Source organism: Lithobates pipiens, unplaced genomic scaffold (assembly GCF_037356315.1).
Source record: "Lithobates pipiens isolate NorthernLeopardFrog02 unplaced genomic scaffold, aLitPip1_a1.2 Scaffold_22, whole genome shotgun sequence".
Lineage (NCBI taxonomy): Eukaryota > Metazoa > Chordata > Amphibia > Anura > Ranidae > Lithobates > Lithobates pipiens.
The window spans coordinates 320354150-320380820 of record NW_027507784.1 but is presented as its reverse complement, the minus strand read 5'-3'; the positions used below and the strand labels follow the sequence as shown (position 1 = coordinate 320380820).

At 40.6% G+C, this 26671-nt stretch overlaps 1 protein-coding gene across 2 annotated transcripts in view; it reads left to right on the top strand.

The window, feature by feature from the left end:
- RGS11 (regulator of G protein signaling 11) overlaps positions 1–26247 on the top strand; it is a 203456-nt gene extending 177209 nt beyond the window's left edge. Inside the window, exons 18-19 of one of the 2 annotated variants that reach the window (XM_077449487.1) lie at positions 12606–12760; positions 19625–26247. In XM_077449487.1, the coding sequence (XP_077305613.1) occupies positions 12606–12760; positions 19625–19742 (273 nt within the window). In that variant the 3' untranslated portion in view covers positions 19743–26247. The remainder of the gene's footprint in view (positions 1–12605; positions 12761–19624) is intronic. The other variant, XM_077449488.1, reaches the window with a different exon arrangement.
- The last annotated feature ends 424 nt before the right edge of the window (positions 26248–26671 follow it).

Below are 26671 nucleotides of genomic sequence, written 5' to 3'. Positions count from 1 at the left end.
TACTGACTTGTAGCTCTACCGCCACCTGCTGGCAATACATTTATTATCCTCTTATGTTTTTTTCCATGAACTTTAGCTTTAGATTACCCAGTAACATGATTCCCTTGTTTAGATATTTAGAAGAGCGGATTATTAGCTGTCCGGGTCATTGACAGAAATCCTTTTCCCTGTGTTGTTTTTTTAGCCTCTGCAACGGAAATGATTCCCAGGCCTTTAAAGTCCTCAGATTTGATTTTAGCAACAAATTAGCAGGCCCTGGGGAGTTTCGCAGACCGGCTTGTTCTGGAGAGACTGTTCTTGTTCCCATATTCAGTGATAATGCATTAATACCAGCATTAAGAAAAATTCAACTCCTGCATCTAATCAGGGGCAGCTTGTCCTTTGCTGTGTTTGTGCAGAGAAAGAAAAATGGTCAGAAAAGAACGTGGAAATATATGGCAATTTTTTTCCCTACTTGTAGCTTGGCTGCTTATGTAAGCCAATGGGGATCAACTCTATTAATAGGTGTGGCCTTTTCTAATACCATAGGGCAGGGATATGCAATTAGCAGACCTCCAGCTGTTGCAAAACTACAAGTCCCATCATGCCTCTACCTCTGGGTGTCATGCTTGTGGCTGTCAGAGTCTTGCTATGCCTCATGGGACTTGTAGTTCCGCAACAGCTGGAGGTCCGCTAATTGCATATCCCTGCCATAGGGTCTCACATCTTAAAAAAAAAAAGCCAGATGAACATAGTGCTACGGAAAGCTGCTTGATACTGCGAGCATGGAACAGGAGATAGTTAGAAAATGCAGCTATACAAAATAGGAGTTGTTGGAGACTCTGACCATGCTATAGGACGTTGATGGCGAACCTTGGCACCACAGATGTTTTGGAACTACATTTCCCATGATGCTCATGCACTCTGCGGTGTAGTTGAGCATCATGGGAAATGTAATTCTAAAACATCTGGGGTGCCAAGGTTCGCCGTCACTGCTATAGGAGGTGTTAGACAATGTGACCATTCTGTATAGACCAGGGAGAGGAAAACTTTCAAAGGGTCGAGGTCTACCTGGACAACATGGGGGTGGGATGTCCTTTAAAAAAAAAACTATCAAACCCTCAATAAAAATACAGCATAGTGCCCTATGCCCCCCCCCCCCCACCCCACACCCACAGTACCACTGTCACATCAGTAGTATCCTCTGCCCCCCCCCCCCAGTAATGTCCTCTGACCCTCCATACAGTAATGTCCTCTGCCTCCCCATAGTAGTGTCCTGCCCCCCTTCACACCACCCCCACACTGTAGTGTCCTATGCCCCCCACCTCTAAGCAGTATATTCTGCCCCTTCACATCACCTCCCCCCTTCTCCACTGTAGTGTCCTCTGCCCCCCATAGCAGTGTGCTCTATCCCCCCCCACTGTAGTGCCCTGCCCCCCCCAAAGCAGTGTCCTTTGTCCCCTTCATCCCCCCCTCACCAAAGCAGTATCCTCTGACACCCCCCCCCCCCCCCCCCGCACACACACACACACACACACACACACAAACACACATCAGTGTGTAGGTAGCACTCTTCTACCTTACACTGTTGTACAGCAGAGCAGAGAGCAGAAGGTAGCAAATTACTGGATGGAGGACAGAAGCAGGAGCTGCCAGAGTTAACTTTTCACATTAACAAGCTGGTGATTGGTTGCTAGGACTGCCCAGCTGTGAAAAGTTAACTCCGGCAGCTCCAGCTCCCACCCTCCATCCAGTACTGTGATACCTCCATGTTTTGCAGTGAAGCGTAGGCTGGTGGGGGATGGACCGGCAATGCAGGGCAGTGTTAACGATCTAACCATCCACTGTTAAGTAATTGTTCTTGTTACAATCTGGAGTCTGGAGTTTTCGCTTATACCTTTTAAGGTCCAACATTGACACTTATGAATAGGGTCTGGCAGGAAATGAGGAGTATAATGAAATTGGAAGGGGCCATCAGAGTACACACCACTTTGGGGGAATAGGCATTATAAAGAACTAGGTAAATTGGAGGGATTTGAACGTTGGTGTTCCCAGGGGCTTCAATATATAGCTCAGCTTTATTCACATAACATTCTACGCTCCTTTCAGGATTTGCAAGAATCTTTTTCAATTGCCTCACTGGGACTTTTTAAAATATTTACAATTATATCACGTGGTACAGTCTCAGTTTAAAGGGGAAAAGATAGCGATAAGATCGATGCCACTCTGAACTTCCATAGCAGTGGCGACTGAGAAAAAAGGCATTATTTCATCTTTATACAGCCAACTTATGAGGCCATATCAAGATAACGGTGTCAGCCCGGGTAGAAGAGTGTGGGAGACAGACCTAGAGGATATTTCAGATGATGTCTGGCAAACAATTTTGGAAAGGGCACCATTAGTTTCATTATCACCTGCACAATGTTTGTTTTAATTATTCATAATATATAGGGTATATAGGACACAAGTTATTTAAGTGGGGCAGGCGTGATTCTCTGGATTGTCCACGATGCCAAAAATCTCCCGCTGATCTAATACATATGTTGTGGAAGTGTTCTAAATTGGTTCGATATTGGCGAGAGGTGGTAACTACAGTTAATGAAGTATTTTATACTCATATCGATATGGTTCCTAAAATGTGCTTATTGGGTTATCTCGATGAAGAGCTTTTTCCCATTGAGATTTTGATATCAGTTAATAGACTTTTGTTTATAGCACGAAAGTTAATTGCCCTAAAATGGATGTCTCTGAATACCATCATTTGAGGAATGGCGTCTTCAAGTAAATGATAACCTTCTGAGGGAACAACAAATCTATTGTAATAGGGGCATACCTAATAACTTAAACAAACTGTGGAAACCGTGAATATAGGCTCCAGGGTTGGCCCCATCATCATTGGCTTTTGTTGTTCCTTTGTAGGGTGGTCAGTTGTAGTTTAGGTTAGTAAGTATGGATTCTGGAGGAAAATGGGGATGGAGGGTCATACCAGTGGAGTGAAATAATCCACCTGCAAGATTTATCTATATGTGTGTGGGTTTTTATTGTTTTGTTTGTTTTTGTATGTTTGTGTATCTGTTGTTGTTATTTGCAGATGTTTATAATACATGTTATGTTGTATAGATGATATGTGTAAGAAAAAGAAAGAACATTTCAGAATTTGCTTTGGCTTGGCCTTTGTGATGTTTTGGAAATAAGGAATTTTTGTATTTTAATACTGAGATATGTGCTATATTTTCCAATAAGAATGTAATTTGGTCTGTAATGATGAAAATTTTTAATAAAGAAATATAAAGGAGAAAAAAATGTCACTGCATGCTATAGAAGTTATTGGACGCTGCAGCCACTCATTGAGGTTGTTGGAGACTGTGGTCATGCTTTAGGAGTTGTTAGACATTGCAGTTGTCCGAAAGTGTTGCCCTGCTATAGAAGTTATTGGAGACTGTGACCATACTATAGAAGTTAAGCACTGTAGCTATGCTATAGGAGTTGTTGGAGATTGTGAACATGCTATAATAGCTGTTGAAGGCTGTGGCCATGCTATAGGAGTTGTTGGAGACTGTGACCATGCTATAGGAATTGTTGGAGACTATGACCATGCTAAAGAAGGTGTTGGACTGGGGTTGTTGGAAACAGTGAACATGCTATAGGAGTTGTTAGACACTGCAACTATGCTGTAGACACTTCTGGACAGTGCAACCATGCAGTTGTGGTGTTAGAGGCTGTGGTCATGCTATATGAGTTTTTGGAGACTGTGAGCATACTATAGGAGTTGTTGGACACTGTGTGGAGATGCTTTAGGTGTTTTTGGACCAGCCATGCTAAAAAAGTTGTTGGAGACTGTAGGCAATTTAAATGGCATTGTTGGAGATTGTGGCCATGCTACAGGAGTTGTTAGACACTGCAACCATGCTGTAGACACTTCTGGACACTGCAACCATGCAGTTGTGTTGTTAGAGGCTGTGATCATGCTATATGAGTTTTTGGAGACCATGAGCATACTATAGGAGTTGTTGGACACTGTGGAGATGCTTTAGGAGTTTTTGGACCAGCCATGCTACAAGAGTTGTTGGAGACTGTAGCCAATTTAAATGGCATTGTTGGAGATTGTGGCCATGCTACAGGAGTTGTTGGGTAAACTGATATAACATGTATTCCAAAGACAAATTGCCTACAGAAGCCAAAATGTTTCAGGAGCTAAGCTCTGTCCCTTCACAGAGCGTCAATGACATATAGGGATGAGCCGAACACCCCCCTGTTCGGTTCGCACCAGAACCTGCGAACAGACCTAAACTTCGTGTGAACTTTAGAACCCTATTAAAGTCTATGGGACTCGAACGTTCACAATCTAAAGTGCTCATTTTAAAGGGTAATATGCAGGTTACTGTCCTAAAAAGTGTTTGGGGACCTGGGTCCTGCCCCAGGGGACATGGATCAATGCAAAAAAAAGTTTTAAAAACGGCCGTTTTTTCAGGAGCAGTGATTTTAATAATGATTAAAGTGAAACAATAAAAGTGTAATATTCCTTTAAATTTCGTAGCTGGGGGGTATCTATAGTATGCCTGTGAAGGGGCGCATGTTTCTGGTGCTTAGAACTGTCCCTGCACAAAGTGTCATTTGTACAGGAAAAAAAGTCTTTTAAAATCACTTGCGGCTAAATTGTCGGGTCTCCGTAATACAGAGAACACTCAATGAGTGTTCTCTGTATTAGCCGACAATTCATTCATTCATTGATAAAAAAAAAAAAAAAAAAAAAAAAAGCGTGGGGGTTCCCCTAAATTCAATTACCAGGCCCTTCAGGTCTGACATGGATATTAAGGGGAACCCCATGTCAAATTTAAAAAAAAATTGACGTGGGGGTCCCCCCAAATATCCATACCAGGCCCTTCAGGTCTGACATGGATATTAAGGGGAACCCCGTGTCAAATTAAAAAAAAAATTGAAAGGGGGTCCCCCCAAATATCCATACCAGACCCTTCAGGTCTGATATGGATATTAAGGAGAACCCCGCATCAAATTAAAAAAAAAATTGACGTGGGGTCCCCCTAAAAATCCATATCAGACCCTTTATCCGAGCAGGCAACCTGGCAGGCCGCAGGAAAAGAGGGGGGGACGAGAGAGCGGCCCCCCCTCCCTCCTGAACTGTACCAGGCCACATACCCTCAACAATGGGAGGATGCTTTGGGGGTCTGTGACCCCTCAAAGCACCTTGTCCCCATGTTGATAAGGACAAGGGCCTCATCCTCACAACCCTGGCCGTTGGTTGTGAGGGTCTGCGGGCGGGGGGCTTATCAGAATCTGGAAGCCCCCTTTAACAAGGGGACCCCCAGATCCCGGCCAGGGGTTCCCCAGTGACGTGTGGGTGACCCCGCCCCCTCTGATGTAACACAGGTTTCCGTTACATCAGAGGGGGTGGGGTCACCCACACGTCACTGGGGAACCCCTGGCTCCCTTCACCAGCGTCAGAGGGGGCGGGGTCAGGTGACGGGTGGCCCCGCCCTCCTAATATAAGAAACGTCAGCGCTGGGCTCTCTGCAGTGTCTCCGGAGTGGAGACAGAAGAAGGATGTATGGACAGCGCTGGACTGAGAGATCCCCCGTCGCTGGATATGATCATCCATCGCTGGACCCCGGAGATCCGTCGCTGGATAGCAAGAGTGGATTAGCACCGCTGGAATCTTTTTTTTATTTTTTTCATTTTTAATAAAGGAATTTTTCAAAAGTGTGTTTGTCTTATTTAACCATTTTGACACTTTCTTTGTGAAATGGTAGGGGTACTTTTGTACCCCCTTACCATTTCAAACAGGGGGGGGCCGGGATCTGGGGGTCCCCTTGTTAAAGGGGGCTTCCAGATTCTGATAAGCCCCCCGCCCGCAGACCCTCACAACCAACGGCCAGGGTTGTGAGGATGAGGCCCTTGTCCTTATCAACATGAGGACAAGGTGCTTTGAGGGGTCACAGACCCCCAAAGCATCCTCCCAATGTTGAGGGTATGTGGCCTGGTACGGTTCAGGAGGGAGGGGGGCCGCTCTCTCGTCCCCCCCTCTTTTCCTGCGGCCTGCCAGGTTGCGTGCTCGGATAAAGGGTCTGATATGGATTTTTAGGGGGACCCCCACGTCAATTTTTTTTTTTAATTTGATGCGGGGTTCCCCTTAATATCCATATCAGACCTGAAGGGTCTGGTATGGATATTTGGGGGGACCCCCACGTCAATTTTTTTTTTAATTTGACACGGGGTTCCCCTTAATATCCATGTCAGACCTGAAGGGCCTGGTAATTGAATTTAGGGGAACCCCCACGCTTTTTTTTTTTTAATCAATGAATGAATGAATTGTCGGCTAATACAGAGAGCACTCATTGAGTGTTCTCTGTATTACGGAGACCCGACAATTTAGCCGCAAGTGATTTTAAAAGACTTTTTTTCCTGCACAAATGACACTTTGTGCAGGGACAGTTCTAAGCACCAGAAACATGCGCCCCTTCACAGGCATACTATAGATACCCCCCAGCTACGAAATTTAAAGGAATATTACACTTTTATTGTTTCACTTTAATCATTATTAAAATCACTGCTCCTGAAAAAACGGCCGTTTTTAAAACTTTTTTTTGCATTGATCCATGTCCCCTGGGGCAGGACCCGGGTCCCCAAACACTTTTTAGGACAGTAACCTGCATATTACCCTTTAAAATGAGCACTTTAGATTTCTCCCATAGACTTGTATAGGGTGTTCAGGCTTTTCGAATTTGCTGCGAACAGCCCAAATTGTTCACTGTTCGCTGAAAAGGCGAACAGGCAATGTTCGAGTAGAACATGAGTTCGACTCGAACTCGAAGCTCATCCCTAATGACATATTCAGCATGAAGCCAAATGCAGCATCTGTAACTACAGTGTAAGGAAACTGTAAACTGACAGATCTTGTCACTGGTGTACCAGCTTTGGGGTTGGGTTGGGGCGTTCATTCTTACATTGCATTCTGTTCAACAATGCCTTTTCCAAATGAGGTACCACTTTGAGTATAAGAGGTCAGTTAGAAAGGGCACAACACATGCTCATGGCCAAAAGGAAACGTGAAAATGATTTCTACAGTAACCAATCAAAACCCAGTATAACTACTAGTAGTTGGTCGCATTCAACTGGACTTTTTTGTGTAATGTTGAAAAAGTTTTGACGATTTTCCAAAGCCCCTTCTTCCTAGTGTCAAGAAGATAACCCAGCATTTATATCCATACAGGTATCATCAGCTCCCTTATCTCCTCATGCCCAACCTGTGGCCCAAAGCTACATGCGGCCCTTTGATATATGATGTGTGGTCCTCAGACCTCAGCAATCTGTAATGGGAACATTGATTAGGGTAATAACATTGATCTCTACTAGCCTCTACTAGGTCTGCAGTGTCTGACAGTCTTCTCAAGCATTACATATATTGAACACTATGTGCGGCGCTTTGGTGATGTCGGGGGCCACATTCAAGTCCCCTTTAGCTCATAAATTGACAACCACTAACCTAATCCAATCACCATGGAATGTATAGATGTTTATTGTCCAAGAACAGGATGGAGTCATTATTCTAGTGTAGGTTACAGGTTTTAATGTTCCTCCCTTCTCTACTACTAATAACATTTCTAATAAGGCTGTTTACATAGCTGGCTTGTTAGTTGTGGTTCCCTGGCCATTAGTTGTAGTAATTCCCAGCATTCGGAGAGAAATATTTTTAAAGTGTGTTCTTTCTGTCTTAGAACAAGTCCCCTGCTGGGGAAAGACTTGTAAAATTACAAAAATAACTTCCCCCAGAGGATAAAAACACAAAATCTGGACAGAACTTCAGAAGGCTTGCCATATACTGAACAGTTATCTTTAGATGATTTAGAACTTCGAGCAAAAAGTCAAAAATCTATGACCCACATACTGTATATGCAGGACTTCTGTTGGAAATGATGGGGTTCCTCGTTGGATGATGTCTCAACCCCCTTTACCAGCTTCCACATCACATCATGCAGCTTTCTTTATTTTTACATTTTTAGAAGATAGATCACCAGATCTGTGAAAGTAATCTGTATTTACATGCCTATTTATTACTGATTTAAAGCTGAACTCTAGAAACTATATTTTTTGAATTTTTACATTGGACCAGTTTGACTCAATGTAAGTATGCAGTAAATAAAAAGCATTCTCTGAATGCTTTTTTTCCGAAATGAAGAGGGGCATCAACAGCCTGAAAATCTCCATCTCATTCACTCAAAGAAAGCCTGCGCTTCATCCAGTGATAACGAGCAATCTTTCAGGTGCTATGTGAACGGCTTTGCCTCTGCACACTGAGTACAGGTGGTTGCTTGCTCAGCTCCTCCGCCATTTATAGAAGACCTTGTAGTTTTGTTCTGTGATGACAAGGCATTCTCTGATTGGATGAAGTGTAGATTGTGAGGTCACCAGCTCTCCTCTCCTTTATCTAATCAGGGAATGCCTTGTATTTACTGAAAATACACAAGGTCTATTATGAATGATAACAATGATGGATGTTTTCTGTGCTAATTCACCTACAATAAAATAAAGAATAATAAAAAAGTCTCTTGAGCAGCCAGCACAATGCAACGCTCAAAATGAATGCTTTGGGGGCGTAGGGCTTCCCCTTTAAATCCATACCAGGTGACTGGGCTAGCAAGGTGTCAATCTCGCTGATGGAGGCGGCGACATTCACTTCCTTCGCTAGTTCCGTCTACCTGGAGCCACGTTCAAAATGAATGGACTTTTCTCTGTGTGGGCAAGTCCATTCATTTCAAAAGTCCGGTGGATTAGCACACAGACGGGTGGAATTTTAAGTCAAAACTTCTAAGTCCACCTGACTTTTGGAAAGAAAAAGTCCGATCGTGTGTACGTGGCATTATTGTGCCAGCTAACAGGTTTGTGTTTTTTTTGTTGAAAATGTATACTTAATTTTGCATTAAAATATACAAAAAACAAACACTTTAACATTCCACCCTGTACTGTGACGCAACGTGAGGAATTTCCCACAACGCAGTCTGATCGCACATTTTCCGCCGGAAAGTCCGACCGTGTGTACAGGGCATTATAATGATTTGATTTGGTATATTTTCTATATTTTTGGATGCATAGAATGCACTTTTTGGTTAAGTTCTATTGGCAGATAGTATGTCTAATTTTATTTGTTTTCTTTTTTTAATGCACAATAAAACAAATGATGGAGAATGTGTTTTACTTCAAATGACAGTTTGGGAGTAGGCAGTTACATATAAAAAATACAATGTAAAATTGACAAGGGACACCAACATAGTTGTATCTTTGATCTTAAAAACTACAGGATAATGGTGTTGTGGTAACTTGCCCAAATAATAAAAAAAAAAAAGCATAATAATATTATTCTTGATATCACTAGAAAAAAAAAGCCTTTGAAAATTTGTTTGTAATAACTCCATCAGTATCACCAGCAAAGTAGCTTCATTATTATCCCATTAAGGAAGACACGTCACGAATGTTAATTCTCCATTACAAACGCCAGTTTGCAAGACCGACCCCTTCTGGCTCGTCCTTGCTTCCGAGAATGCGTGTTTGTACTTTGGACGCTTATCCGACTGATCTGTGTACACACATTTGTCCGCAGAAAATTTTAAAACATTCTAGCAAACATTTGTCCGCCGAAAATCCGACAACAATTGTCCAATGGAGTGTACCAAGGGTCAGATTTTCCGCCAACAGCCTGTCATCACACAATTCCCCTCGTAAAATCCGATATTGCGTACTAGGCTTTAGACCTTCTTGTTGGATTACAGAGGTACTATATTGTCTTTCTTTTTACCTGTAGATCACATTACTCAATCCATTCTCATCATTAGATCCAATATTTACTTTAAGACTTTCCTCTCTTAGCAGTGGCTATTACCGTAAACGTCAGTGGATGTAAATTCTGAATTAAGTCCCATACTGATAGATTTTTTCCTAGATCCCCTAGCCCTAGACTAGTAGTAATGACTTTTACTGCCCATTTTGCAATCTTGCTCATATAGCTTACCTGTACTTGGGGCCAGATTTAGACCTTGGGGGGCCTGGGGCAATTCAGGTTCTGGGGGGCCCTGATACACAGAGTTGGTTTACATTCTCAATGACAGTTCCACATTTTTAAAATGCATGACACAACATCATTCTGAGGTTATTCATGCACACACACACAAGCAGTCTTAGTGTTTTATGTATGGTTCGCTTGAGCTGCCAAAATTCATTTTTAAAAACAATGTAATATAAGGCTCCTTTCACACTCGGGCAACTTGGGATCTGACTTGTGAGACCTCAAGTCGCAGAACATGTGAAATTCAATGTATTTATATGAGAGCCATTCCTACTAACACTACATAAGTCGCTGCGACTTCAGAAAAGTTTCCTGCATTACTTTGGAACGACTTTGGTCCAGAGAATGTAAAGTCAGATCAAAGTCGCACCAAAAGTCTCATCAAAGTGGCGCTCCAAGGTAGCACTGGAAATCGTGTGACTTTGGAGACACGCTAATGTAAAAGGAGCCTAACAGTCCACAGTAGAAACTTTTACAGGTGATGGCCAGTAAAATATTACTTCCCAAGATAGATTTAATAAAAGAAAGTAATTTTTTATTGTGATATTGTTTATATTTTTTTATTATTTTATATCATTTTTTATATAGGTTTTATATTATTTTTGTATAGAGGGGGCAGTTGCCCCGTTTGCCCCCTTATAAATTCAACACTACCTGTACTGTTAGAGCTGCAAGCATGCTCCTGGAACACAGCTCAACAACCCTCCCTGAAGTCATACACTGAGCAAAATTCTAAACGCAAGACTTTTGTGTTAGCCCTTATTTATCAGTAGCTGAACTTAAAGACCTACGACTTTTTCTATGTACACAAAAGGCCTATTTCTCTCAAATATTGTTCACAAATCTGTCTAAATCTGTGTTAGTGAGCACTTTTCCTTTGCCGAGATAATCCATCCATCTCCCAGATGTGGCATATCAAGTTGCTGACTAGGCAGCATGATTATTGCACAGGTGTGCCTTAGGCTGGCCACAATAAAAGGCCACTCTAAAATGTGGAGTTTTACTGTATTGGGGGGGGGGGGGGGGTCAGGGGGGTCCGAAAACCAGTCAGTATCTGGTATGACTACCATTTGCTTCACTCAGTAGAGCACATCTCCTTTGCATAGAGTTGATCAGGTTGTTGATTGTGGCCTGTGGAATGTGGGTCCATTCCTCTTCAATGGCTATGTGAAATTGTTGGATATTGGCAGGAACTAGAAAACGCTGTCATATACACCGATCCAGAGCATTCCAAACATGCTCAGTGGGTGACGTCCGATGAGTATGCTGGCCATGCAAGAACTGGGATGTTTTCAGCTTCCAGGTATTGTGTACAGATCCTTGCAGTGGTGCATTATCATTCTGCAACATGAGGTGATGGTTGTGGGTGAACGGCACAGCAATGGGCCTTCGGGATCTTGTCACGGTATCTCTGTGCATTCAAAATGCCATTAATAAAAGGCACCTGTGTTCGTTGTCCATAGCATGTGTCTGTCCATACCATAACCCCACCGCCACCATGGTCCACAACATTGAAATCAGTATACCACTCACCCACACGACACCATACATGCTGTCTGCCATCTGCCCTGTACAGTGAAAACTGGGATTCATCCATGAAGAGAACACCTCTCCAAAGTGCCAGACACCATCGAATGTGAGCATTTGCCCATTTAAGTCGGTTACGATGACAGACTGCAGTCAGGTTGAGACCCCAATGAAAAGAAAAGGAGTATTGGGACTGTTAAGTATGACGTTTGTTATTTTGGTTTATATAAAAAAAACTAAGGTTTATAATCACTTTAATTATTTCATTTTGAGTCTACTCATTCTATCAAATTGTTTTTTGTTTGTTTTTTTTCTTATCATATCTAAAATATTACATTCTCTGCCTGATGTTTAACTGTAATTTTAAATTGTAGAATTAGAATGTTAGATGGAAAGAGAGAATTAATTGTTTTTTTTGTCTGGGGATTATTTTGGCAATCTAGAAAACGTTCTTTTTTCTTCTAATAAAAATTAAATGAATAAAAAATCTAAAGTCGACCAATCCAATAGGCTTTGGTGAAGCAGTCATTTATTTATTTTTTCTCTGCTGAAATTCAAAAGAAAGTCTGCGGCTTATAATTAATTCATTAAAAAATGATTCACATTAAAAAATGATAATTAATACAAAAAAAAAAAATGATAATAAAAAAAAAGACCATCAAATCCAACTGACAGCGTAATTCAGATTGGAGAAAAAAATGAAAAAACAATAGTGTATCTGACAGCCAATCAATTCATTTTTCATGTCAGTAATGTGATGTGAAGGTGACCTTTTTTTGTGCACCAAATTGGGAATTCAACATATCGATTAGCCATGAATTAGGGACTTGGATTGTGTCTTCCTGATGCCATATCATGTACAGGAAACTGATGCTCCAGGTGACGAAAATTATTTAAGCTGCCATTTTCTTGGAGAAAAAAAAAGTTTGTGTCTGGTTGATGTTGACAACTCCACTGTGTGTGTTTTTGCGTATGTCCTCACCTTTACCATTGTCACCTGTGTTTTCCTATCTCATTTGCACAGCTGTCCCCGCTAAGCAGTCCCTTGGCTAAGTTACCTGGAAATCTATTGCCTGCTTGTCCCGAAGAAGGACAGTCCTTGCACGGTGCCTCCTTCTCCTCCGCTCACCCGGAAGCTCCTTCTACCTTCCCACCTCCCTCCACGAATGGCTCTGAGAGGTGTAATCTCCATCACTTGTCTTTGTTTTATTAGAATAATCAATAATAATAATAATATGTTATGGCCAAGCCATACTCATATATACTGTAACCGTTTCTGGCGGCTAATGCGATCTCTTTCCTAAAGTAGCAAATTATTTATTACTCACAGCAGCCAAAACCCTAGATTTAGTTTTGGATAAAGCTGGAAAGGGTTAGAGCTGCTTGGAGGATTTTTCTGCCATCTTGTATCCCCCATAGGGAGATTTGAACTTCCTATCGGGATTATTTTTTGTCCTGGTGTTACAGGGACAGAATGTTGAGGAAAATCTCCCTAATGGGTTCACAGGCAGAAGTGAAAAACTTGAAAGAACTTCTACTTGATCTATTGCAAATGAAAAAAAAATATGGTGGCATTAGGCTTTGAAATGTTAATCTATGCAACATTTTTAAAGATTTGGGGATATTAGGCTTTGAAATGTTGATCAATCCGAGATTAAGAATAATGGAGATGGGGTAGGGGGTTTAGACTTAAAATTTTAAAAAGTTGGGGGGATTAAGCTTTGAAATGTTTATCTATCCAAAAAATGTAGTATAGGTTAGGGTTTTAAATGTTAATCTATCCAAAATGTAAACATACAGAGGGGGGTTAGGTTTTGAAATGTTAGTTTACGCAAGATTAAAACATTTGTGAGGAGGCTTTGAAATGTTAATTTAACCCAAATTTTTAAAAATAGAGGAGGGGGGAATAGGTTTTGAAATGTTAATCTATCCAAAATTTGAATTTGTGCACATTAAAATATTGGGGGTGGCTTGGCTATGAAATGTTGTTTTATCCAAAATGTAATAAATAAATAAATAAATAAATAAATAATTGGGGGTGATAAGGCTTTGAGATCTTAATCTTTCTATGGGAGGGATTAGGTGTTCAAATTTTAAGATATCCAAACATTTTTTTAAAAATGGGTGGGGGGGGGGGGGGGGCTTTGCAATACTAATCTTTTCACACTAAAATATTGGGGTGATTTGGCTTTACAATGTTAATCTATCCAACATTTATAAAACAAATGGGGGTAATGGGACTTTGTAATGTTAATCTTTCCAAAATGTTTAAATATTGGGGGTATTAGGCTTTGAAATATGAATCTAAGATTTAAAAAAAATGCAGTTGGGTTGGGGGGGGGGGGGAGTTATGGCTTATAAAGTGAATCTCTCCAAAATTAAATAACTGGGTATAGGTTGTTAGGCTTTGAAATGTTAATATATCCAAAATGTAAAACATTTGGGGAGCTTTCAAATGTTCATTAGTCCAATTCTTTATAAAAAACAAAGGGATTAGGCTTTGAAATGTTAATGTATCCAAAGTTTGAAAAAATGGGGAAGGGACGGATTAGGCTGGGGGGAATTAGGCTGTAAAGTGATTTGGCTCTGAAATGTTAATCTATCCTAAAATAAATAATGTGGGGTGATTAGGCTTTAAAATGTTAATCTATCCAAAATTGTAACATGGGGGGTGGATTAGGCTTTAAAATTTTAAGATATCCAAAACTTTTTTAAATGAGAGTGGGGGCTGGGGATTCTGCTTTGTTAATCTATCCACATTTAAAAAAATTGGGGAGAATTGGGCTTTGATATAATAATCTATCCAAAAAAAAAAATAGGATGGAATTAGGCTTTGCAATGTTAACACAAAAATATTGGGGGTGATTTGGCTTTAAAATGTTAATCTATCTATAATTTTTAAAAGTGAGGGAAACGAGACTTTGTAATGTTAATCTATCCAAAATGTTTAAAAATTGGATTTAAAAAAATAGAGTAGGGGTGGGGGAGGGGGGGTTAGGCTTTAAAATGTTAATCTGTTTACACTAAAATATTGGGGGGTGATTTGGCTTTGAAATGTTAATCTATGCAAAATTATATAATTGGGAGTGATTAGCCTTTGAAAAGTAAATCTATCCAAAATGTTAACATGGGGGGGGGGGGGGGGGGTCATGCTTTCAAAATGTAAGATATCCAACATTTTATAATATTTTTTGGGAGTAATTGGGATTTTAAATATTAGTCAAAAGAAGCAGGATGAAATTAGGCTTTCCACAGTTAATCTGTTTGTGCTAAATTATTGGGGGTGATTAGGCTTTGTTAATCTATCCAGGTTTTTAAAAAATGGGGGGGTTTAGACTTTGAAATGTTAATGTATCCAAAATTTTAAAAAATGAGGAGGGGTGTTGTTAAGAATTGAAATGTTAATCTATCCAAAATTAAAACCCGTGGGTGGATTAGGCTTTGCAATTGTAAACTATCCAAAAAGTTTTAAAAATGGAGGGGGGAATTAGACTTTGAAATGTTAATGTATCCAAAATTGTAAAAAATGAGGAGGGGTGTTGTTAAGAATTGAAATGTTAATCTATCCAAAATTAAAACACGTGGGTGGATTAGGCTTTGCAATTGTAAACTATCCAAAATATTTTAAAAATGGAGGGGGGAATTAGGCTTTGAAGTGTTAATCTATCCAAAATTTAAAAATGTGGGGGGAATTGGACTTTGAAACATTAATCTATCTAAAAATGGAAACAGTAGAATGGAATTAGGCTTTGCAATGTTAATGTGTTCATACTAATATATTGGGGGTGATTTGGCTTTGAATTTTACATTTTTGGATAGATTAATAAATCAAAGTCCAATCCCCCCTCCATTTTTTAAAACATTTTGGAAGGTTTAACATTTCAAAGCCTAATCCACCCCCATGTTTTAAGATAGATAGACTAACATTTCTTAACATTTCTAAGCTTATTTGGATAGACTAATGTTTCAAATTCCAACCCCCCCCCCCGCCCCCCCAAAAAAATGGATTTGGATATCTTACATTTTGAAAACCTAATCCTCCCGCTTGTTAAAGTTCTGGATGTATTAGCATTTCAAAGCCTAATCACCCCCAATTATTTCATTTTGGATAGGTTCATGTTTCAAAGCCAAATCCCAACCAATATTTTACATTTTAAAGCTTAAACCCCCACCTAAATTTTTTGAAATCTCGGACAGAGTAACATTTTAAAGCCTAATCCCCCTGATTTTCAAACATTTTAGATAAATTAACATTGCAAAGTCCCTTTCCCCTCATTTTTTAAAATTTTTGGGTTGATTAACATTTCAAAGCCAAATCACCGCAATATTTTGGTATGAACACATTAACATTGCAAATCCTAATTCCATCCTACTTTTTACATTTGTGGATAGATGAATATTTCAAAATAGGGTGGGAACTAGGCTTTGCGATGTTAATGTATTCACACTAAAATATTGGGGGTGATTTGGCTTTGAAATGTTAATCAACCCAAGATTTTTAAAAATATCCCACATTTTTTAAATAGGGGGGGGTTGTTGTTAGTCCCAGGACAGGAAATGAGGAGGGGGGGCTTTATCGCTTCCCTATTCAATAAAAATCGGTTTGGTTGGAATTTGGTCTTAATGCCAAAAACTGTGATCTGGCAGCAGGAAAGGCGCTCAATAAAATTTGATTGAATTTTGTGTATTTTGTTATTGTATTGTATGGGCTGTGACATACCGAACTTTTAAATCGGTATGATCTATAACAGCTTTTTAGGGTATTAGATGTAAAACAAATTTAAAAAACTGTTATTATAGGCCAGAAGCTCCAATTTTAGACATCCACAATGCAACATTCAGGTGTGACCTGGTATCTGAAAATTTTTGAGAGCTCTATTTTAACTTAAAGATGAATTCTAGGCAAAATACACCAATTACTGCAATCGTGCATTCATTAGTTCAATACAAAATATATTTTTAATGTAGCTAGTGTAAGTACCAGAATCCGCAGCCTGTAATACCATTTGCAGGAGAGCTTAGACTAATTGGGGGGGGGGGGGGGGCAGAACCAGGAGCCAATCAGGTGTGGTACGTGTATAGGTGATGACAATAGTCATGCTGGCAGGGGAGGAAAGAGAATAGTGATGAGCTCATCAGAATTCTGCTGCTCCTTTACTGTCTAATAACAGGCCAGGGGCGAGGTGGTGACCACGCTATATTGCTTCAATGCTTAGTAATTCCCAGTAACTTTCACAAAGAAACACAGAGATCCAGTGATGATGTCACTGGGTCTAAAATAAGGTAATAAAAATAGAAAAGTTTTATTTAAAAAAAAAAATAAATATTAGCATGTTGATGAGAGGGGAAAAAAGGAAGCAGGAAAGTCATATATATATAAACAAATTAAACTTCATAGTAGGTGTAGCAAAGCAGACTACCTTAAATCTTTAGATGTTTAAGCTCTGACCCATTTTCTAAAGACTTTTTTTTTCCTTTTAAATAAATCTCTTTTTATATAAGTGCGCAGACTGCATAACCCCCCTCTCAAAGAAATATTTCACTTAATGCCCTTGGAAAGATGTCTTATTTCACTCAATGTTATTTAATATCACAGGTCCTTTATACATCTCTGCATTGAGCTTACTGCTCCCCCCCTCCACTACTTTGCGATTTAGTCCCATCTCTTCATAATAAAATCACTTCCGCCAACTGAGCATTTTACTATAGAGGAAAAGATAAAAAGCTGCAGGCCAGCTTTAGATTATTTAAAAACCATCTGTGATCTTCTTATAAGTTACATAACATCTATTATCCATGGGAGACGGCAAGAGAGGGCTTGTGTTCAGTCTACATTATTCAGTATTGTTTGAAAAAGATATTGTATAACATTGAAAAACAGTCAACTGTAACAATTTCACTAAGCTAATACTCTATAAAATAGCTACATAAAACTTATGGCACAAAAAACAACTATATCTTTATTTTTTTTAAAGCACCATAATCATACAACAAAGCTTCCTATTTTAGTTTGCTGTGCTCCTTTGACTTTAACAGTCTGCCCCATGTGCTTCTTATTTTAAACGTGGCTGGTCTGGAAAGCCTCTCCGAGTACCGGTGACAGTTGAGTATCCAGGCTCTCAGGATTCCTGCATGAACACTCTTGGTTCTACACTTTGTTGTGTCGGACAAGCCATTTACCAGTACGTGCCTATAAGAGCTTGGAGCAAAGGTCAGGGGACATACAGGTGGGCAGGTTACATTACCAGACACAGTTGAGCAGCAAGTAATAAGGCTCTCTGGATTCCTGCACACTCACTCTTGGGCGTGCTCAAGGGTGAAGAGAAAAACACCCTGATGTGTCAGAGGTGTCCTCTGTAGTATGGAGTGATGGTGATGGAAGGGTAGAATTCATGCAAAGTATTAAATAGATGTTGGTAACATCAAAGGCACGTTTCTTGGGTAATCCGCCACATTATTGTGGTGTTTAACAGAGGTTCAGTGCATCCTGGTTGCTTAGGAATCCTCGGCACATGCCTAACAGTTTTGGACAAAGGTCAGGGGACATAATGGCCAGGCTGCATTACCAGACACAGGTGACCAGCAAGTAACTAGGCTCTCAGGATTTCAGCACAACCACTCTTGTTTGTGAAATGGTTGATTTTAGTCTGATATATCAAAAACATGCCAGTTCAGGATTATGCTACGTACAGAGTGCAGAGGTCAGGAGTTTGTTATGTACAGAGTGCAGAGTTCAAGGGGTACGCTACATACAGGGTGAAGGGTTTAGGTGTGCACTATGCGCAGTGTGCAAAACCAACCCCCTACCTCGCCCGGCTCTACTAACTCCCTATGTAGGCTGCACTAATACCACCCTGTGTTGGCGTCTCTCTCTACTAGCTTTTTTTGGCTCAGTTATACCTCCCTGGTAGGTGGCTGTGGCTTGCCTTGCAGGGAGATCCTTCTGGCTCTCACATTCTGGAGAGCTGTCCCTGCCTTGAGGAATCTGTTACATCCGGAAGCTGCTGAAAGCAAAGCTTTGCCTTGTAAACACAGAAGGCTTCTGTGTTTACAAATGACAGCAGGGAGCGAAAAGCGAAGCATGTGAGCTGGAGGGGCGGAATGGAGTTTTGCCATGCTCCGGCTGCAAAACTGGGTGGGAGAGCCACATGACCAGCCCACGGGCCTTATGTTTGACATATATACCTTGGGAGTTATGCGGCAGAGGTGCCCTTGGTAGTATGGAGTGATGGAGGGGTCAAAGTCCTCAGTAATATTGTATAGACACTTGTCGGTAACATCAAAGACACGTTTCATAGCTAGCACGCCACTTTGTCAGTTAATGCGGTATTTCACAGAGGTTCAGTGCCTTCTAGTTACTTAGCAATCATGCCTAACAGTTTAAAACAAAAGTCAGGAGACATAGGTGCTTTTGGGTGGAGTTTTTTGGTGTTCCCATTAATCCATTCTGCATAATATAAATTAAATAACATTTTAGCAGAGAGTGAGAGCCTCTCAGAATGGGTACAACAGATGTGCAGACCCAGAAACTTATCACCAAGATCTAGTTTCTCTCAACTCACTAATAGGATCCCAGAGATAAACACTGAATCCCCAAATGTCGGTGGATACCTGACCATCATATGAGCTACATCTCATTCCAAATCCATAGGAATTATATAGTTCTTCTACTTCAGATTCCACATTAATATGACAGCCTCCACACTTTTGGGAAGGCTTTCCACAAGATTTTCAAGGGTACCTGTGGGAATTGGGGCAATACAGACAGAAGAGCATTTGTGAGGGCAGGTACGGATGTGAGAAGACCTGGCTTACAAATGCCCTTCCAATTTATCCCAAAGGTCAGTAGGTGAACATTCCTCCACACCAAACTCATCAAAAATGGCTTTCACCAAACTATTAACACAATTGTTTAAAATGTCAATAATTTAGAGGAGTGTGCACATACTATTTATAATATCATGCATAAGACATATTCGTTTAGGATTAACTTACCAGAATCGAATTCTTTATATTAAAGCTCTCTCATTTGCTTTAACACAGGAATGAAATCCCCCTTGAATGCCAAATATACATCGTAGACAAAGCCTTCAATGCGCAAGAGGACCTGCAGAAACCACAGGCAGACACGGAAAGCCTAGAATCTTCTACCGTGTTTTGATGGCAAGACTGCTGTCTCTACCCGTTTTTCCATCCAGCACTGGGTCAGGTGCCTTTATACAGAGAAGTATGTAAGATTTTGGACATCAGTGGCTCAAGTGGAGAAACTTGAAGCTTGGCAAACACTCAAATTCCAGTTTTCATTTTTCCACTGCGGGTTAGAAAACAAATGCTGATACATGATTGGTTGGTATAGACAATACTTCCTTTTCCCCAGTTTTTATAAATATATGTAACCTGTGCCTCGTAAGCTGTTGAGGAGTCCCAACATTCCTTCCCAGCCCATGTGTATTGTAAGTCAGTACACGTTATATCTATAATGGTATACAATGTGTATATGCTGTGCTGTAACCAGACAACCAATACAGAGCTTGTTTGGATCAATTAAAGGATCATTCCGACCAATCAGTGCATACTGTAGATACATGATTCCTCCAATAATAAGCACAACTAACCCCCAGAGATGTATAGGCATGGAGAGCGATACTGAGGTCCAGTTATCATATTGGCAGTCAGAAACACTGTGGAAAGTGTGTGGGAGTGAAGTTTTTTTAAAGTCAAGGCACAAAGATTCTTTAGAGTATGTTTGCTTGAAAATATTTATGACCATGCCCTACAGTCCCACTCCTTCTGCTACAGTGTAAGGACTCACATTGCAATTGCTGTATATATTTTATACATTTTGCATTAATAAGGCTTAAAACCCGTCATTTTCTATTTCATTTTTGCTGTCTATTTGACCAGTGTAGGATCAAACAAGAAGTTTGGGAACATCTCTTGAATAGGGGCACAGACAGCAGTAAATAAACAATATACCATAACATCTATGAAACTGTATAGAAAAGGGATATTTTCTGTTTCAAATGCCACTTTATGCATTGACATACCTCCTTAGATCCAGTCTGTCTGGACAGTATGGTCACCTACTGATGATTGCAGTATAGTGGATGTTTTCCAGTCTTTTGAAGTCAATGACTTTCCTGAGCCCTGTCTCTATGAATAACTAATATTTACTGAGAGAACATGGAAGAAGTGGGGAGGGTCTAGTTAGGACTAAACTAGCATTAAACATGAAGGGTGGACAGATGAAGATACATACCAAAATCACATTAGTAAACAAGTTATAGTGGCCTACAACTGCCACATGATGTCCGCATACTACAGAAAAATTATAACCTTATGCAGTTCAATACAACAAAGAAACATTAAATGAAAGGGGAACAGAACTATTTAAAAGCACTGACACTTTTTTTGGTGTCTTCAGGTGTCGGACACAACAGGGTAAATCCTCCAGTATAGGGGCATGGCAAAAAAGCAAAAACTGATAGGGTTTGTACCCATTTCATACTCTGCCCGAAGAAGCTTTTTGTTTAAAAAAGCATGATTTCGGCATACTAGCTTCCCTATTATCCTCTCAGATGGCGGCCCTGATTATGAGAGACGGCTGAATGTTCCTGTCTAAACAGTCTGATTGCAGCATGGGATACAGCAAAGGGCTCCAGCTCTCAGCCTTGGCGGCAGCATTGGCATTAATGGAGACATTGCTGGTAGCCACAGCCGCTACTGCTCATGAGTAAGTCCTAAGTGTCTCTGGAACAGTCTGAAAGTCACTCAACTTTCGTGCATGTGGTATTAGCCACTGCTGACAGCAATGCACCCACTGATATGGAAACAGCTGTTGCTAAGGATGATAGCTGGAGCCCTTTGCTGCACTCTTTTTTCAACTTCTTTCTTTCAATGAAATGGGACATTTCATTCTAAACTACTGCCTCTCTTGTTCATAAAATATTTGTGTTATGGAGAAAATGGGCTGTTTCAGCAGGGATATTCAGTTATGTCTCTATTTCCGGGCCAACATATGAGCCAATCTCTGGCAGCTAGGATCCCTTGCACAGTGGAATATAATGGGGGTAGCTAGGAGGTAGCCAGATCTGACACTCCCAGAATTGTTATCCCTATTAACTTGGGAGCCCATGTACCTAAATATAGAAACAGCATATCCAAAAAAAAAGTAAGGACACAAGAATCTAAAAAGGCGGGGACACAAAAATCTAATATTTTTTTCTGTATTAACAAATTCATGCATAAAAAAAAAACGTGTGACGTGGGAACAGGGTTTTTTCTTTAAAGCCCAGCTAATGCCGTAATTTTTTTATTTTTTAGTTTGTGGACAGAGTATGGAAGGGCTAGAACCTCAATCGGGTTTTTATTACTCTCTGCTTTCTAAAGTGTGTAGTTTTACAGAGTCTCTTTAATGTTAGCCTGTTCTATTCATCTCTTGAATCTAATCTAAAGCATATACTATAGTCATACAGGCAGAATAGGAAGCTCAGTGGTCAACCAAGTGTATTTTTTGATCACGGGAGAAAAGCCAGGCACATGGAGATACTACAGCCTTGATGTAGTTGAGGTCCCTGTTTAGAAATCAACAATGAAATTCCACAGTGCTAACCATTAAGCTACTCAGTCACAACCCCCTCTAAATCACTGTGGGGGTCTGGCACAAGAACACAAAGTGACCTACAAGCTGGAGTCACTGCAAGATGAAAGAAATCAGTGGGTGAGTTGGCCTGCTGACGCTGACAAAAAAGTTAAATATCCATTTATGGGTGGAATAATCTTTAAAGGTCTAGATTAATCAGTGGATGACCTAAATGCCTGTTTTCAAACTCAAGGAATAGACATAAAAATACATAAATCAATGCAGTTCTGTATTCATTAATACATCATTATACGTATGTCTCTAGTGTCCAACATGTAGCATCTCCACAGTCTCTGACTATCATATCCTCTAGTACAGGGGTCTTCAAACTACGGCCCAAGGTCAGGAGGCAGCTCTTTGCTAGCCTTTAACTGGTCATTGCTGCACTATTCCTCCCACTGTCACCAATAGAAGAACACTGTTCCTCCCACTGACACCAATGATGGGGCACTATTCCTCTCAGAAATACCAATGATGGGACACAAATACCTCCAGGAATACCAATGATGGGTTCACTATTCCCCCCAGGAACACCAATGATCGGGCACTATTTCCCAAAGGAATACCAATGATTGGGCACCATTCCTCTCCGTACTGACAACAGGCGCTATGTAACTGACCATCAACCCAGAGGCAATGTTTATTCTTACTGATGATGGTATGGGATATTTTTTACCTTCATTGACCACAATCTGGCCCCCTTGATGTCTAAAGGGCAGTAAACTGGTTCATTGTTTAAAAAGTTTGGTGACCCTTGCTCTAGTATGTCTGCAGTCTCTGACATTCCTTTCTAGCAATACATTTACTGAACATTGTGTGTGTCCCTTTGGTGATCTCAGAGGCTGCAGTTGACAACCTTTCTGATCAGTTGACAACCACTGCCATAGAGTGTCATTCACATGGGGTGTACTATTGCATATGCCAGTGCAGGGCCATGTTACCCACATGGAGTGCAAAGGTGTTCTGTGCATCCCTGTGTAAGCGGACCCATTTATGTCAAATGGGATGCAGCGGCTGGTTGAACACAGATGCTGCTCCCAATTTGACATCCGTGCAGGTGCGGGCACATGGTCCTGAATCCACATGGAGTGTGTTCTGAGCCGTGCACCTGCACAGTTGTCAAATTGGGAGCAGCATCTGAGTCCTTGCAGACATTGCATCCCAGTTGACATCTATGGGACTGCCTGCATGGTGATGTTCGGAACACCTGTACAGGCATATGCTATAGTACGCCCTGTGTGAACAACGCATTATCCATAGCTCCCAACTGTCCCTGATTTGGGACAAATTCCCTCTTTACTCCTCATTTGTCCCTCATTTTTGGTCTGATCTATATAGTTGAATATAAAATGTACTTTTTATCTTTCAAAAATTGTTTCCCAGTGCTAAATCTTTCATCCAATTTCTAAATTGCCAAATTTGTAATGGTCAAAAGCCAGTAAAAAGGAATAGTGGTGATAAAAAAAGCACATATTGTTTTTTTGTTTGTATAATTCTCCTTTAAGGGGGTGTGGCAGGGGCATGTAGTATGTCTACATACTTTTGCTAATAGTTGTCCCTCGTTCCCGTCTCAAACAGTTGGGAGGTATGTTTATCTAAGGTCAATGCTTTGGCAGCTGCAGTAATCTGGGTTTGTCAATAGATGTCACTATACACTGAAAGGTATATACATTGAACTATATCTAAACCCAAGGACACAAATGTAATATTTTGCAGCTTACTATTCCTTAGATGTGGTAGCTGCATTTTTTTTCTTTTTTCAGGCTAAGAAAGTTTTTCTGCAAGTACAGTAAAATAAATGTTTATGCCTTTGTAAATTTAATGACCTTGTAACTTCCTGCGTTTGAAATTAAAATCTCAAACATTGTTATCGTTTCTTAGCTCTCTTCAATATACTACAAAATAATTCATTGAGCATACATACACTAGGCAGTTATTGAAACAGTGGATTATGGGATTTAATATCAGTGAAGAACATTTTTAGCAAAGCAGAGACAGCATGTAATACAGTAAATGAGAAAAGGTAGAACGCTGTTTAGAAATTACTTCAATCTTCTAGTTGTTATTACCTGATGATCCTGCCAGTAGGTCAGTTATTTTTTTCACTTCCTGTAATAGGATGACAACGCTGTTCCTTCTGCAGTGAAATTGCACAGCAGCATTGTCGCCCTGTGGACAGGGTGGTCTTAGCGATACATATTGTTTTAAATCACATCACAACTTCAGCTATCACTTTTTAAACAGTCACAGCTATTTTTTTATTTTCTTGAAAAATGTTTCAACCATGGATTGGCAACCCCAGAAAAATCTACAAAAAAATAATTCAAAAGAAACCAAAGTTTCATTGAGGGGTTGAGCAAATTTTAAAGGGAGTTTGGTCAGTGATGATAGGGGGATAAGATATATCATGCATTGGTTGTTAGCGTGACCCCCCCAAGGAATGATTTTCTTACATTGGTTGTCAGTGTGGAGCCACAGTATCCTCCTCTATTACATTGGTGGTCAGTGTGGAGTTCCATTTATCTCCCTTACATTGGTGGCCAATGCATAGCCCCAGTAACCCCCTCTCTTACTTTGGTGGTCAGTGTGCAGCTCTAATAACCTCCTCCCTTACATTGGTGGCCAGTGCAGAGCTCAAGTAACCTCCACTCTTACATTAGTAGTCAGTGCGGAGCTCCTGCAACCATCTATCTTACATTGGTGGCCAGTGCGGAGCTCCAGTGACCTCCTTTCTTACATTAGTAGTCAGTGCGGCGCTCCAGTAACCTCCTCTTATACATTAGTAGTCAGTGTGGTGCTCCAGTAACCTCCTCTCTTACATTAGTAGTCAGTGCGGAGCTCGAGTAACCTCTTCTCTTACATTAGTAGTCAGTGCGGAGCTCCAGAAACCTCCTCTCTTACATTAGTAGTCAGTGCGGAGCTCGAGTAACCTCTTCTCTTACATTAGTAGTCAGTGCGGAGCTCCAGAAACCTCCTTTCTTACATTAGTAGTCAGTGCAGAGCTCGAGTAACCTCCTCTCTTACATTGGTGGTCAGAGTGGAGCTCCAGTAAACTTCTTTCTTATTTTGGTAGTCATTGTGGAGCTTTAGTAACACTCTCTTTTATGTCAGTGGTCAGTGTGGAACTCCAGTAACCTCCTCTCTTACATTGGTGATCAGCTTGGAGCTCTAGTAACCTCCTCTCTTACATTGGTGATCAGCTTGGAGCTCTAGTAACCTCCTCTCTTACATTGGTAATCAGCTTGGAGCTCTAGTAACCTCCTCTCTTACATTGGTGGTCAGCTTGGGGCTCTAGTAACCTCCTCTCTTACATTGGTGGACAGTGCGGAGCCCCAGTAACATCCCCTCTTAATTTGGTGGGCAGTGAAGAGCCCCAATAACCTCCTCTTACATTGGTGGTCAGTGCAGATCCCCAGTAACCTCCGATCTTACATTGGTGGGCAGCGAGGAGCCCCAGTAATATCCTCTTATATTGGTGGTCAGCGAGGCCCCATTACAGCACCTTCATTATACTGCTGATCATTATAGTGCTTTTTATCATTATAGCATTAGTAAGTATCGACAGTGCCACCATTATGTCACCCCATTGCAAAGTATTTGAAAACCCATCACATTCTTCCATTTATATACATAGTTTTATTTGAGAACAATCACAATACACAACTGAATACAATTTGCACTAAGTACTATCTGCATTATTCATCTTCTCATTACGTCCATGTAGGACTAGCCTTGGGCCATAGTTGATAAAGTGCCCTGTCACTACAGTCATTATACAATGCTTCTACAGATACTGAAATTTTACAACTCCCTTCTTCTGAACTACAAGCTCCAGAAGGCCTTGCGACCCTCATTACTGCAGAGGCAGTCTGGAAATTGTCATTTCTAGTGCACAGATCTCTGATACAGGTTATAATATAGAAAATGTATAGCTATTATTTATTCCATAGATTGGATGGTGTTCTGTATATAAAACTGTTATAATATTTATGTCACTACAAATAAAGTTCCTTTTAAGAAAACAGATGGAGTCCTCATTTCTGTATGTGCCAACCCTTGCTACGTAAGCGGAATGTCACAGGTGAACCTGGTTATAAATATTTTATTGGTTAAATGAACCTTTTATACAAATGTAAAATCGTTAAAAGAAAATATATGAAACAATTTATTTTATATATTTATTTAACTATTTAATTATTATTTATACGTTTATTTTTATTGTTACTTAAAAGAGAAGTACAGACACAGCCCATTTGGCTGTACTTCTCCTGTGGATCTCAGTTCATTCTGCACGCCTGTGACTTGTTTTCAGCAGACAGCGGGCTGAAGCCTGGTGTCGGCTGATGTCACAGAGCTGGTCCAGACTGCTGCAAGATCACGACAATGGAGCCGCTCCAGCCCCCTCCACAGCCCAGTGCTCCAGTGAGCGTGGGTAACAGAGTATAGAG